Source organism: Cornus florida, unplaced genomic scaffold, assembly GCF_030987335.1.
Source record: "Cornus florida cultivar Cherokee Brave unplaced genomic scaffold, ASM3098733v1 CherokeeBrave_3.0.0_Hap2_Chr11, whole genome shotgun sequence".
Taxonomy (NCBI): domain Eukaryota; kingdom Viridiplantae; phylum Streptophyta; class Magnoliopsida; order Cornales; family Cornaceae; genus Cornus; species Cornus florida.
Window position 1 is genome coordinate 37105755 of NW_026775581.1, and position 15236 is coordinate 37120990.

Here is a 15236-nt window from a genome sequence, read left to right on the forward strand (position 1 = left end):
TATCATAATTAATTTGATGAAATTAGTTAGCCATATTGATAGAAATTGTTTTTAACAATATGTTATGGTCTATTCTCATTAAGTGGGCACACCAATAACCTTGATATGCACAACTCTAATATCAATCGACTCACAACCCCTAATATCTTATCAGTCCATGCAAAATCTCCTTTTGTTATTTTCTTTTTTTAAATAGACAGCACTAGAAGTGAACAACTTAATTCATCACCTTAAAAAATGATATGCACCTAGTGATATTGGAGTCCTCCAAAAAAAAAAAAAAACGTATAAGTAAATAGAGTTTATTGAAATTTCTGTTTTAAACGCCTTTTCTGGCACTAATCCTGATGAAGTGATGAGTAGTCACTTTATATAAATAATGACAAAGATTGAGCATGTATAAATTTACCATTAAATTGATATATCGTATAAATGACAGACACCCTTAAGTCTATAAATTTCTTTGATAAATTTCTGTAAAACTAATAGAGGGCTTTTAAAATATCTGTCTTTTTTCTTATTTATTTTCTGGTGTGGTGATATTACTTTTGGCTCAACGTGTATTAATGTTTCGTTTGATTCAATGCCCTTTCTTTTTTGTACACTCATAACCATCGTTGCATTTAGATCCCAATATCAATATTGGTTCACATAATATTGGTTTTTTTTTTTTGGTTTGAAGTTTATACAAATTGTATAAATGTAAGGTAAATACAGTGGTTATGTATCCAAAAAAAAAAAGAGAGTACAGTGGGTTATAGCTTGGACTGAAGAGCAAGGCCCAATAGGCATGGGCGGGGCCTTGCTAGGCCCAGTGAGGGCAATTGCTCCCATTGGACTTTTCCATTTTTGGTAAATTTCTTATTTAAATTTTAATAATTCTAAAAATGCCACAAATAGTCCTTTAAAAAACTTTTAAAATTAAAAAAATCCCTCAGTTTTTAACTCACTAGCCAACAAAATTTTTAAAAATTAAAAAATGATCAATTTTTTCCTCCTCAATTGAGTGTCACAAATGTTTTAAAATCAAAATTCAGAACATGGTCTCCTTTTTCTATGGCTTTTCAAACATCTACATCTATGCCTCTTAAGAATGCTCTCATTTTGATTTTCCAATAGTTGTAGTCACTTCCATCAAACCAAGGGGGTCTATTGTTAGATTGACCTTCTTGATGAAAGTTTGTATTGGCCATGATCGTTCTCTAAGATGATTAATCTTTTTCTAGAGATTAGGCTCTGATACCAATTGTTAACCACTAATTGACTCTAGAGGGGGGTGAATAGAGTCAATGGCCAATTTTCGCAATTTTATGAAATTTGTTTTACAACAACTATTATGCAATGATTAATTGGAAAAATTAAGCAATATATAGCACAAGTAAAGAAGAGATAGAGATAGGAAGATGCAAACAATGAACTCGGTGATTTAGCGAGGTTCAGAAACTCCTACTCCTCGGCTCAAGATCCCCCTTGAGACTTCCCAAATTCACTAGAGCTTCTCCTTAATGGTGGAGAGCAAACCTTCAAATTTGAAGCAAGACCTTGCTTCTTTTCCTTGCTAGGAGAATACCCTTCTCCTAAGCTTCTTTTGGGTCACACCAACCCTTACAAGATTGTAGCAAAGTTTGTAAATGAAATACAAGAATCTCTCTCAATAGATATACAAGTGTAAGCTCACAACTAGAGAATATCAGAATATTAATGAAGCTCAAGTTCTAGGATGAGAAAATGTAGTGATGGTTGAAAGTGAAAGCTCAGAGAAGAAATTGAATAGCTTATTTGAATGCTCTTGAATGCTCTCTTGAATGTATTATTCAGTGGTGTCACTACTTCAGTAAATGAGCCTTCCTTATATAGACAACCGTAGTTTAATATGTCTGTTAGAAGTAGTTGGAAGACTTAAATGCAGAAAAGTGCCGTTGTAGATTCAAATAACTTAGAAGAGCCGGCTCTACAAAAAATTGGAGGAGGCTCCAATAAATGGGAGGCGGCTCCAATAACTGGGAGGCGGCTCCAATTCACAAAATGCATTCTACGACACACAATTTGGCTACTGGAGTGCAAAGAGCAGGCTCCTACATTTGGGAGGCGGCTCCAATCCTTGTGTAAGACTAAGAATGAAACACATCTTGTTCTGTGCACTTCCTATTATGAGAGCATGCATAAGTAAAGTTCATGGAAAGATTTTAGGCCTTCTAAAAACTGATTTTTAAAGAAAATATGCATGAACCTAAAAACTTGAGCTTCAGAAGATATTCAAATATGCTTTAACATTTAAATCTAAAGCTCTCACCATCCTATCTACCCTTTTCTCCATTCCCTGACCATGATCTTTTGAGCTTGATGAAGACTTGCTTTCTTCCTTGAAATTGTTTGATTGATCTTTGAAGTTTGAGTCTTTCTTTGATTTCTTGCAATCTTTGAGGCTTCATTGAGTCCATAGCTTGAGTACTTGAATGCTTGAAATGACTCATCTAGCTCATCATATAAGATATGAACTATATATAACTCAATGAAAATATTAGTACATAAACATCATTAATGGTTTGTAATCATCAAAACCTTTAGATAAAAATCCTTAGGCCAACAATCTCCCCCTTTTTGATGATGACAAAACATTGATGTGTTTATTGACAAAGTAGAGTTGCATTTGAAAGAGAGCTCCCCCTATCAATAAGTATATCTAAAGTATCATATCATGCTTGATTTCATTTAACTTTTTACAGAAATTTTTATAAGTCTCCCCCTATCAATATGCATCAATCAAGATATATATAAAAAGTAGAGTAGACACATAGCATAGTAGACACATAGCATAATAACACATCTTTCTCCCCCTTTGTCATCTCAAAAAGTCTACTTCTATGAAAGAGAAAATACATGCCAATTCATGAACTATTAGAGAATGAGAATTTAAAGGGCAATAAAATAGGAAATATGTCATTTTATAGATGACAGAAGTCAAAACAGTAGATACAAAAAATATGAACATAACTAGCAGATGTTAGACAAAAGCATAGATCATGATAAAGACTTCAAAAGAAAAACGATATAAGTAAAAACATAGCTAAAAGAGGCTTCTTCAAAGCAGATAAAACAAGTGAGTGCACAAGAAGAGTTTTTAGACGAGGTGATATTGTTCTAAGTAGAAGGAGGAGGGGGTTCAAGGCCTTTTCAAAAGGCTTCAAAGTCTTCACTGATATGAGTGACAGTCATAAGCACTTCGTCAAGTTGTTGTTGTTGGTGTTCAAGAGTGGTTTGTTGTTCTTGAAGAGTGGCTTGATTTTAACGAGAAACAGTTAGAAGTTCCAATAAAATATCATGATTTGAGCGATGTGCAACTGGAACATCCTCATCTTCAGCACTGTCATTGCTTTCATGTTCTTCCTCATCCCCATCATCAACATCATCAATCTCTTCTCCACGAGCTCTAGCCTCTTTGAATCTTCTCTGCCTAGGATAAAACCACATACCATCGGGATCCCTTTTTAGCCCCATTGTGTCTAGATTGAAAGCATCAAGGATATCTCTTGGGCCTAGTTTGGCTGATTCTCTTTTGTCAAGTGGAATTTTGTTAGCCATGAAAATGTGAGTGAGAACCATGGCATAGTGGAGTGGAGTGTTTTTCTTTTTCTTGCATGCCAACATGTGATGAAAGATAATGTAGGCCAAGTCAAAATCTTTTCCATTTAAGACACACCAAATCAGAAAGATTTCCATGCGAGAGACTTTTGAGCAACTGCCGGTTTTAGGAAGAATGGAGTATGTAATAATCTTGTGGATCAATCGAGCTTCCATAGTCAATTGTTTGGATTTGACTTCTTTGATATTGGTAGTGCGGGAATCATAGCTCATTTGGCGAATGGCCGCTAGTTTGTCAAAATCTTTCCCAGTGAACCATTTTTTAGGAGAGTAAAATTGAATACCATCATCCATAAAATGAAAGATTTTGGAAATGCTTCTAACATCAAGATCGAATTCCACTCCAGCCACATAGCATTGTAACTTCTCTACACCAGGCACTTTCTCAAGGTGGGTGTAGAATAACTGAACAAGTCTTGGATAATACTTGTTTTTCATCCCAACAAATGACCCAAGGCCAATAGCATTAAAGAGTTTGTAGGTGTTGAGGTTGAGGTCATCACAAATTGTGTGTGACAGAACCTTTCCTTTGGCCACTTTCCTATGAAGAAATTCTTTCTCATATAGCCTCTTGTGAGTAGGAGTTCTATATAACTTTGTGGCAGAAATTTGAATTGCACTTGGAGGAGGAGTTTGTTCATTTGGGATAGAGTCATGAGATTGAGTGATCCTAGTTTTGCCACGAGAAGGATTCCTTCTACGGGAGGATGATGCCATGGAAACTCAGTAGGGACCTAAACAAGTCACAATTTAAAAACTAAACTTATATTAATTTTGAAAGATATGGAGGCATTTTCAAAAGACTTTGAAAAAAAAAATTTCATATCTAGACAATTTGGAGAACAAAACAATAAAATAAACTATGTTTGAAAACCCAAAAAAAATTGTGAGCAACAATGTGATTTTCGTTGGATTTTGAAAAATGAATTTTGAAATGTAGACTTAAAATGGAATTTTAATGGAATAAAATTAAAAAGAAATGAATTCACAAAGCAACCCCCCAAAAAAAATTTGCTGAAAGTATTAAATTTCTAGGGTTTGATAGAAAATTAAGTCTTGAGAAATGTTGAATCAATTATGACAATTCATGTGGAATTGGTAAAATATTATGGAAATGTAAACCCAAGAGGGAAATTCAACATAATCCACAAGAAAATGCTTAGATTCATGAAGCAAGACCAAAATTTTGGATCAAAATATGACATTTCTAGGGTTTGAACATGTAATGTAAAGGAGATTAAACCAAAATTTTGTTCAAAATTGAAAGGAATTCATGCAACAAAATTCAATTTAAGATGAGTTTAAAGCAATTCATCGAGTATTACATCAAAGCATGGATCAATACATAGATATGATAGACGAAATAATGAAGAAAGGAGAACAAATGAGGTTGAAGTTTTTACCTAAGATGGAGAAATTTTCGCACAACAGTGAGAGGAGAATAAATCAAGATGCAGAATAAAGGCCACTAGACATTTACATGATGGATGGAATCATTGTGAAACCTTATAAGTGGAAGCACCCATACTCATGGTGAAGAAGCTCTCACGGTTTATGCTCTCTGGAATGGTGGATTGTTTCAAAATGACTACTGCCCGAGGTAATAAAAAGAGAGACACTTGATTGGAGCTGGCTCATGGGAAATTGGAGCCGGCTCAAGAGCTTTTTGGAGCCGGCTCTTGATTTTTGGAGCCGGCTCTTGATTTTTTTGGAGCCGGCTCTTGATGAGTTTTGAGAGACCCCGAGAGTTTGGACATGGATGCAGGTTTTGGGGAGCCGGCTCATGAAATTTTGTGATCCGGCTCTAGAGATACCGAGAGTTAGGATTTGTGATTTTCTTGGATGCAGGTTGTAGAGGCGGCTCTTGAATGAGATGATCCGGCTCTTGTTTTCTATAGAGGCGACTCTTATTTAGATTGGAGCCGGCTCTGCTGCTGCTACTTCACTGCATGACATTCTGCTCTGTGATCATTCCAATTTCTCTTCTGAGTAGACAGAATCTCTCCTCTTGGAGTGGTTTTGTGAAGATGTCAGCTAATTGCTTTTCAGTAGTCACAAAAATAAGATCAATATCACCCTTAGAAACATGATCCCTAAGAAAATGGTATCTAATTTCTATATGCTTTGTTCTTGAATGCTGAATAGGATTTTTAGAGATGCATATTGCACTTGTATTATAACACATAATAGGAATGTGATCAAAATAGAGTCCAAAGTCTTCTAGTTGTTGTTTAAAGTAAAGTGTTTGAGCGCAACAACTACCGGCTACAATATACTCGGCTTCCGCCGTTGATAGAGCTATGGAATTTTGTTTCTTGCAAGACCAAGATACTAATGATTGTCCAATGAAGTGACAAGTCCCGCTAGTACTTTTTCTATCAACTTTGCATCCACCAAAATCAGCGTCCGAGTAACCAACAAGGTCAAATGATGTATGTCTAGGATACCAAAGTCCCAAGAATGTGGTATAGCTCAAATAGCGAAAGATTCGTTTAACGGCAGATAAATGAGATTCTTTAGGACAAGATTGAAAACAAGCACATAAACATACACTAAACATGATATCCGGTCTACTTGCGGTTAGATATAAGAGACTACCAATCATACCTCTGTATTTTTTAATATCTACATCAGTGCCTTTTTCATCTTTATCAAGTTTCAAAGATGAGCTCATTGGAGTATGGGCATGTTTGACTTCCTCCAAGCCAAATTTCTTTAGCAAATCTTTAACATACTTAGATTGGCAAACAAAAATGCCATCAAGTGTTTGTTTGATTTGCAATCCTAGGAAAAAAGTAAGTTCACCCATCATGCTCATTTCGAATTCATTCTGCATACTAGAAACAAACTTTTCACATATCACACTATTGGTTGATCCAAAGATAATATCATCAACGTAAATTTAAATGACCAATAAGTTGTTATCGATGGTTTTAGTGAAAAGAGTATTATCAATTTTACCTCTAATAAAACCATTAACGAGTATAAAACCACTTAGTCTTTCATACCAAGCTCTTGGAGCTTGTTTTAAACCATACAAGGCTTTTGATAATTTGAAAACATGGTTTGGGTAATTATAGCTTTCAAAGACCGATGGTTGATCAACATATACTTCTTCTTCGATGATACCATTTAAGAAAGCACTTTTTACATCCATTTGATATAACTTGAAGTTCTTATGGGATGCAAAAGCAAGGAGCATTCTTATAGCTTCAAGTCTAGCTATGGGGGCAAAGGATTCCTCATAATCAATTCCTTCTTCTTGATTATATCCTTGAGCAACAAGCCTTGCCTTGTTTCTTACTATGATTCCCGATTCATCCTTTTTATTCCTAAATACCCATTTTGGGCCAATGATAGTTTTGTCTTTAGGCCTTGGAACCAAAAACCAAACTTTCTTTCTTTTGAATTGGTTAAGTTCTTCTTGCATGGCCAAAAGCCAAGATTCATCATTTTCGGCTTCATGAATATTTTTTGGTTCAAGTTGGGAAACAAAAGTTACATAATTGCAAATATTACTTATTTGAGATCTAGTTCTTACACCTTTAGATGGATCACCGATAATTTGATTTATTGGATGATTAAGCACTTGCTTCCAAGCCTTAGGAGGAGTGTCTTCATGAGAGTGACTTTCTTTTGGAACATCTTTGGAGAGATCTTTATGAGAAGGACCATTTAAATCAAGATTTTCAACATTCTTTTCAATCTCAATCACATCTTCATTTTCATCCAATGAGCATCTAAGAGGGGATAATGGTGATTCATCAAATACAACATGTATTGATTCCACAACCACTCGTGTTCTTTTGTTAAACACTCTAAATGCTTTGCTACGAGAAGAGTATCCTAGGAAAATACCTTCATCTGATTTAGGTTCAAATTTTCCTAGATTATCTTTGTCATTTAACACGAAGCATTTACACCCAAAGACTTTAAAGTATCCAATATTTGGTTTCCTTTTATTCCAAAGATCATAAGGAGTCTTATTAAGGAGTTTTCTAATGATGACTCTATTTATGACATAGCATGAGGTACTAACAGCTTCGGCCCATAGAGATTTAGGAGAATTATGTTCATTTAACATAGTCCTAGCCATTTCTTGGAGAAACCTATTTTTCCTTTCAACAACTCCATTTTGTTGAGGAGTTCTAAGAGCCGAAAGATTATGATTGTATCCATTTTCATCACAAAATCTTTCCACATCTTGGTTGTCGAACTCTCTACCTCTATCACTTCTAATGGACTTGATCTTACATTCTTTTTCGTTTTCAACTCTTTTACAAAATTTAGTAAAGATTGTATGAACCTCATTTTTATGTGTAAGGAAAAATACCCAAGTGAATCTAGAGAAGTCATCCACAATGACAAATGCATAGAGTTTTCCACCAAGACTAGCAATTCTCTCCGGACCGAATAAGTCCATATGAATTAATTCTAGTGGTCTTGAAGTTGTTATATCCTTTTTCCTTTTAAATGATGACTTGATTTGCTTGCCTATTTGGCATGCGCTACAAGTTTTATCTTTAGAAAAATTAGTCTTTGGGAGGCCTTTGACCAATTCATTCTTAGATAGTTTTGAAATCAAATCCATACTAGCATGACCTAACCTTCTATGCCACAACCAACTATCCTCATTTGAGGATACAAGACACTTGACATCTTGATCGTGTAGTTCACATAAAAGCAAAGAATATACATTACCATTTCTTAGAGCATGGAAAACTTCAACATTATCCTTTTTGACAATGCATTTGTCCGATTTAAACAAAACATCATATCCTTTATCACATAATTGGCTAATACTAAATAGGTTATGTTTTAAGCCCTTAACAAGTAACACATCATCAATAGATAAGGAGGAGGAGATACCAATAGTTCCAATGCCAATGACCTTGCCTTTTGAGTTGTCACCGAATGTGACGCTTCCTCCTTTATGAGGTTTGATGGAGTGAAATTTTGATTGATCTCCCGTCATATGCCTTGAACATCCGCTATCAAGAAACCATTTGTCCTTGGATAAATATGGAGACTTCAAGCAAACCTACAAAAGGAATTTGAATAATCTTCTTTTGGTACCCACATTCTCTTGGGTCCATGAGAGTTAGGAAGAGGTGTATAAGTCCCTTTAATAACCCAAACTTCTTTTGTCCAACATGGCCTAATAGGACAATGATTGATCTTATGTCCTATTTTTTTACAATAATTACATTGTGGACTAAAAGAGGAATTTTTAACAAAGTAATTATTCAAAGGTTCTCTTTTTTTCAATAAACAAGAATTTTTGTTGTGAGGATCAAATCCAAGTCCATCCTTGGCATAAGCATTTCTTTGCTTTCCAAGTATGAGACCCAAATTTTCTCTACCTTTTGTGAATTTTGCTAAAGTCTCAATTTGATCTTCAATCATAATTTTTAATGATTTATTTTCAGAAATTAAATCTATTGAAATCGATTCTTTAGCTAATTCTTTTTCCTTTTTCAAAGCTTCATTTTTAAGTTGAAATTTTTCAAGGTTTTGAGAGATGATATTCTTTTCCCTTTTTAGAGTAGCACATTTTTGAACCATTTTGCCTAATTCATCATGCAATTCTCTAAAGGCATCTAGTAAGTAATTGTGTGCATCAACCAATTCATCATAAGTAGTTTCCAAATTAAATGAGTCATGATTAGAAATTACCTCATCGTCATCAGCCATGAGGCAAAGATTAACCAATTCATTGAGTTCATCGTCACTTTCAGATCCATTTGAATCATCATCCTCCCATGTAGCTTGCATGGCCTTTCCTTTCTTTTTCCTTTCCTTTTCATTTTTATAGGCATAGCAATCGGATTTGAAATGCCCCGGTTTTCCACAATGGAAGCAAGTAGGTGCTTCTCTTTTTCCTTGCTCACTAGATGACCCATTTCTTTTGAAGTTGTTGCTCTTTTGGAACTTCTTCATTTGAAGGATTCTTCTCACGATTTTGGTAATGAGAGCAACTTCTTCTTCTTCTTCATCATGAGGAGCCTTATCAATTGCAACTTCTTTGGTAGTAGCTTGTAGAGCTATATCCTTCTTTTGAGTTTCTTCATCTCTATCATTCATTTCTAGCTCGTAAGCCATTAATGAACCAATGAGTTCGTCAATGGGAAGTGTGTTAAGATCTTTGGCTTCTTGGATGGCGGTCTTCTTTGCTTCCCAATTCTTTGGCAAAGATCTAAGGATTTTTCTTACATTGTCGGATGATGTATATTTTCTTCCAAGAGCTTTCAAAGGATTAACAATGTTAGTAAAACGAGAGTACATTTCACTAATAGTTTCTTTGTTATTCATGGTAAAAAGTTCATATTTATAGACAAGCATATTCATTTTGGATTCCTTAACATGACTAGTACCTATATAGGTAACTTCAAGTTTATCCCAAATTTCTTTAGCCGTTTCGCAATCCGAAATTCTATTGAATTCGTCTTTGCTTAAGGCACAATAGAGATTAGTGATAGCCTTGACATTACATTGTATAAGCCTACGGTCATTTAGGGTCCATTCAATATCGGGTGTTGGAACATTTTCACCCTCTACTATCTTGGTTGGAACATGGTCTCCTTTTTCTATGGCTTTTCAAACATCTACATCTATGCCTCTTAAGAATGCTCTCATTTTGATTTTCCAATAGTTGTAGTCACTTCCATCAAACCAATGGGGTCTATTGTTAGATTGACCTTCTTGATAAAAGTTTGTATTAGCCATGATCGTTCTCTAAGATGATTAATCTTTTTCTAGAGATTAGGCTCTGATACCAATTGTTAACCACTAATTGACTCTAGAGGGGAGGTGAATAGAGTCAATGGCCAATTTTCGCAATTTTATGAAATTTGTTTTACAACAACTATTATGCAATGATTAATTGGAAAAATTAAGCAATATATAGCACAAGTAAAGAAGAGATAGAGATAGGAAGATGCAAACAATGAACTCGGTGATTTAGCGAGGTTCGGAAACTCCTACTCCTCGGCTCAAGATCCCCCTTGAGACTTCCCAAATTCACTAGAGCTTCTCCTTAATGGTGCAGAGCAAACCTTCAAATTTGAAGCAAGACCTTGCTTCTTTTCCTTGCTAGGAGAACACCCTTCTCCTAAGCTTCTTTTGGGTCACACCAACCCTTACAAGATTGTAGCAAAGTTTGAAATGAAATACAAGAATCTCTCTCAATAGATATACAAGTGTAAGCTCACAACTAGAGAATATCAGAATATTAATGAAGCTCAAGTTCTAGGATGAGAGAATGTAGTGATGGTTGAAAGTGAAAGCTCAGAGAAGAAATTGAATAGCTTATTTGAATGCTCTTGAATGCTCTCTTGAATGTATTATTCAGTGGTGTCACTACTTCAGTAAATGAGCCTTCCTTATATAGACAACCGTAGTTTAATATGTCTGTTAGAAGTAGTTGGAAGACTTAAATGCAGAAAAGTGCCGTTGTAGATTCAAATAACTTAGAAGAGCCGGCTCTACAAAAAATTGGAGGAGGCTCCAATAAATGGGAGGCGGCTCCAATAACTGGGAGGCGGCTCTAATTCACAAAATGCATTCTACGACACACAATTTGGCTACTGGAGTGCAAAGAGCAGGCTCCTACATTTGGGAGGCGGCTCCAATCCTTGTGTAAGACTAAGAATGAAACACATCTTGTTCTGTGCACTTCCTATTATGAGAGCATGCATAAGTAAAGTTCATGGAAAGATTTTAGGCCTTCTAAAAACTGATTTTTAGAGAAAATATGCATGAACCTAAAAACTTGAGCTTCAGAAGATATTCAAATATGCTTTAACATTTAAATCTAAAGCTCTCACCATCCTATCTACCCTTTTCTCCATTCCCTGACCATGATCTTTTGAGCTTGATGAAGACTTGCTTTCTTCCTTGAAATTGTTTGATTGATCTTTGAAGTTTGAGTCTTTCTTTGATTTCTTGCAATCTTTGAGGCTTCATTGAGTCCATAGCTTGAGTACTTGAATGCTTAGCTCATCATATAAGATATGAACTATATATAACTCAATGAAAATATTAGTACATAAAAATCATTAATGGTTTGTAATCATCAAAACCTTTAGATAAAAATCCTTAGGCCAACATATATATATAACCATCAAAGACCGCACTCCACAAGCGATTCACATTAACATTTTCTACAAATTCTTCACCCTACCTATATTACTACCAGCAAAGAAAGAATAGTCAAAAACTTTGAATGATGTCTTAAATTGGTGATGACAACATCTACGAAGTTTAGCATGAAACTTGGCAGAAGTTGCTGGGCTTGACTCCCTTTGACTGTGTCCGTGTGGACCTTAATTACAAGTCTCCTCAGCTTTGATCCTAGCCTTAAGTAAAATTAATATATATATTCTATATACAAGTATTTATTTTGTTTTAAATTTTCTTACTATAATCTTGAAAAAAAAAAAATTGTGTACATAAATGGATTAAATGCATAACACCTCCCTTTTCATTATAGAATATAGATATTCTACATGTAGCACTCTCAAATTTTCTATTTTACTTTGCTACTTTCAAAATTCCTTCTTTTTATTTTTATTTTTATTTTCTTTCTTTCTTTCTTTCTTTGGTATTTACTTAGAATTAAGTCTGTTAAATATATAACTCTAATACCAATTATAATCAATCGGTGCTTCATAATCCGAATTAAAATTTTAAGTTATTAGGTGTAATTTCAGCACCAAAAACCACACTCCACAGGGCTTTCACATTAGTGTTTTCTACAAATTCTTCTCCCACGAAGTTTCGCATTAATTCTATATTAGTACCAGGAAAGAAAGAATAGTCAAAAACTTTGAATGATGACTTAAATTGGTGATGACAACACCCACAAAGTTTAGCATGAAACTTGGCAGAAGTTTCTGGGCTTGACTCCCTTTGACTGTGTCCGAAATAGACCAAAAAAGACATGGCCAAAGGCAACATGGAGTTGTGTAACTTTTTGGTGCTCGCATGTGTACATAAATCTTGAAAATAAAATAAAATAAATAAATTATGTACATAAATGGATTAAATGCATAACACAACCCCTTTTTACTATAGATATTATACATATAACACTTTCAAAATTCCTATTTTACTTTGCTACTTTCAAAATTCTTTTTTTTTTTTTTTTTTTCTTTAGTATCTACTTAGAATTGAGTCTGTTAAATATATAACTCTGATACCAATTACAACCGATTGGATACTTAATAATCCGAATTAAAATTTTAAGTTATTAGGTGTAATTTCAGCACCAAAAACCACACTCCCATGGCATTCACATTAGTATTTTCTACAAACACCGGTGAACTACTTTTCAAACTTATTAAACATGAAGCTTCGCAGAAGTTTCTGGGCTTGACTTCCTTTGCCTGTGCCTGGTGTGGTTGTGGACCTTAATTACAAGTCTCCTAAGCTTTGATCCTAGCCTTTTTTAATATATATATTCTATATACAACCACCAAATGCATCCATCCATTGATCCATTTGTGAAAAATAAGCATGGTTTCCTTCAAATATTGTGCAGTTGTAGTCATCGTTTGGATAGCAACTAATATTATCTTAACGCATCACCTATTTTATCAAAATCTTCATCATCAACAGAGGAGGCAGAGGCTCTTCTCCGCACTGGTTGGTGGGGAAGCACTAGTATTCCAGTTTACAATTCCAGAAGTCACTATGAGTGGGTAGGAATATCTTGCAATGAGCTTGGAAATGTCATTGGGATACACCTTTCTTTGTACTACCTGCGGGGAGGGCTCGAGAAATTGAACATGTCTTCCTTTCCAAACTTACAAAGTCTCGCTCTTGGCAACTGTAGTCTCAATGGAAGCATCCCGCATGAAATCGGAAGGTTGTCGAAGCTCAAATACCTTCAACTTTCTTACAATGAGCTTAAAGGTATACTGCCTTTTTCCATGGTTAATCTCACCCAATTACTGGAGCTTGACATTTCTCACAATTCTATCAGCGGATCCATCCCCCCAGAAATTGGAAGGATGTGGAAGCTTACCACTCTCCGACTTTCTGAGAATAATCTTACAGGGATGCTGCCTCTTTCCATGGCTAATCTCACCCAACTACTCGAGCTTGACTTTTCTCACAATTCTATCAGCGGCTCTATCCCCACAGAAATTGGAAGGATGTGGAACCTTACCTCACTCCAACTTTATGAGAATAATCTTACAGGTATGCTGCCTCTTTCCATGGCTAATCTCACCCAACTACTCGAGCTTGACTTTTCTCACAATTCTATCAACGGCTCTATCCCCACAAAAATTGGAAGGATGTGGAAGCTTACCTCTCTCGGACTTTCTGAGAATAATCTTACAGGTAGGCTGCCTCCTTCCATTGGTAAGATCACCCAGCTATCCATCCTTAACATTGCTTCCAATCATATCAGCGGCTCCATCCCCCCAGAAATAAGGAATCTTGAAAATCTAGAGTACTTAGACCTAAGTGATAACAATTTCACTGGTCCCATTTTTTCATATATTGCTAATCTCACCAGGCTACGATTTATATACCTTAATTCAAATCATTTTGACGGTTCCATCTCAATTAGCATTGCTTATTTGAAGAGTCTTGTTGATCTAAAACTTGCTCGTAACAACTTCACCAGTGAAATCCCTTCAACATCAATGGACGAGGCAGAGGCTCTCCTCCGCACTCGTTGGTGGTTGAACCTTAGAATTCCAGTCGACATAGCAGTTGAATGGAATATCTGTGAGTGGGATGGAATATCTTGCAATAAGCTTGGAAATGTCATTGGAATACACCGGTACTACGTGGGGGGAGAGCTGGAGAAATTGAACATGTCTTCCTTTCCACACTTACTAAGTCTCGATCTCAGTTACTGTGGCCTCAATGGAAACATCCCATATGAAATCGGAAGGTTGTCGAAACTCAAATACCTTCGACTTTCTTACAATGAGCTTACAGGTATGCTGCCTCTTTCCATGGCTAATCTCACCCAACTACTGGAGCTTGACATTTCTCACAATTCTATCAGCGGCTCTATCCCCACAGAAATTGGAAGGATGTGGAACCTTACCTCTCTCCAACTTTCTTACAATTATCTTGCAGGTAGGCTGCCTCCTTGCATTTGTAAGATCACCCAGCTATCCCACCTTGACATTTCTTCCAATCATATCAACGGCTCCATCCCCTCAGAAATTGGAAGTTTGTTAGAACTAAATTACCTTGACATTTCTTCCAATCATATCAATGGCTCCATCCCCTCGAAAATTGGAAGTTTATTAGAACTCAATTACCTTGACATTTCTTCCAATCATATCAACGGCTCCATTCCCTCGAAAATTGGAAGTTTGTTAAAACTCAATTACCTTGACATTTCTTCCAATCATATCAATGGCTCCATCCCCTCGGAAATTGGAAGTTTGTTAAAACTTAATTACCTTGACATTTCTTCCAATCATATCAACGGCTCACCCCTCGGAAATTGGAAGTTTGTTAAAACTCAATTACCTTGACATTTCTTCCAATCATATCAACGGCTCCATCCCCTCGGAAATTGGAAGTTTGTTAAAACTCAATTACCTTGACATTGCTTCCAATCA

The 15236-nt window shown here is 35.6% G+C and overlaps 1 protein-coding gene across 1 annotated transcript; it reads left to right on the forward strand.

Moving 5' to 3' along the window:
* Nucleotides 1-5172: 5172 nt before the first annotated feature.
* LOC132280970 (probable leucine-rich repeat receptor-like protein kinase At1g35710) lies at nt 5173-15149 on the forward strand. Its single transcript, XM_059782715.1, has 2 exons — nt 5173-5242; nt 13261-15149. Exons 1-2 carry the CDS (start codon nt 5173-5175, stop codon nt 15147-15149), a joined length of 1959 nt encoding a protein of 652 aa, XP_059638698.1.
* The last annotated feature ends 87 nt before the right edge of the window (nt 15150-15236 follow it).

What these genes read in the sequence shown, in the direction of transcription:
- LOC132280970 (XM_059782715.1), top strand. Translation starts at nt 5,173, where the DNA reads ATGGTGAAGAAGCTCTCACGGTTTATGCTCTCTGGAATGGTGGATTGT. An exon ending in CAAAATGACTACTGCCCGAG is followed by an intron (nt 5,243 to 13,260) that starts GTAATAAAAAGA and finishes CATCATCAACAG; the next exon opens with AGGAGGCAGAGGCTCTTCTC.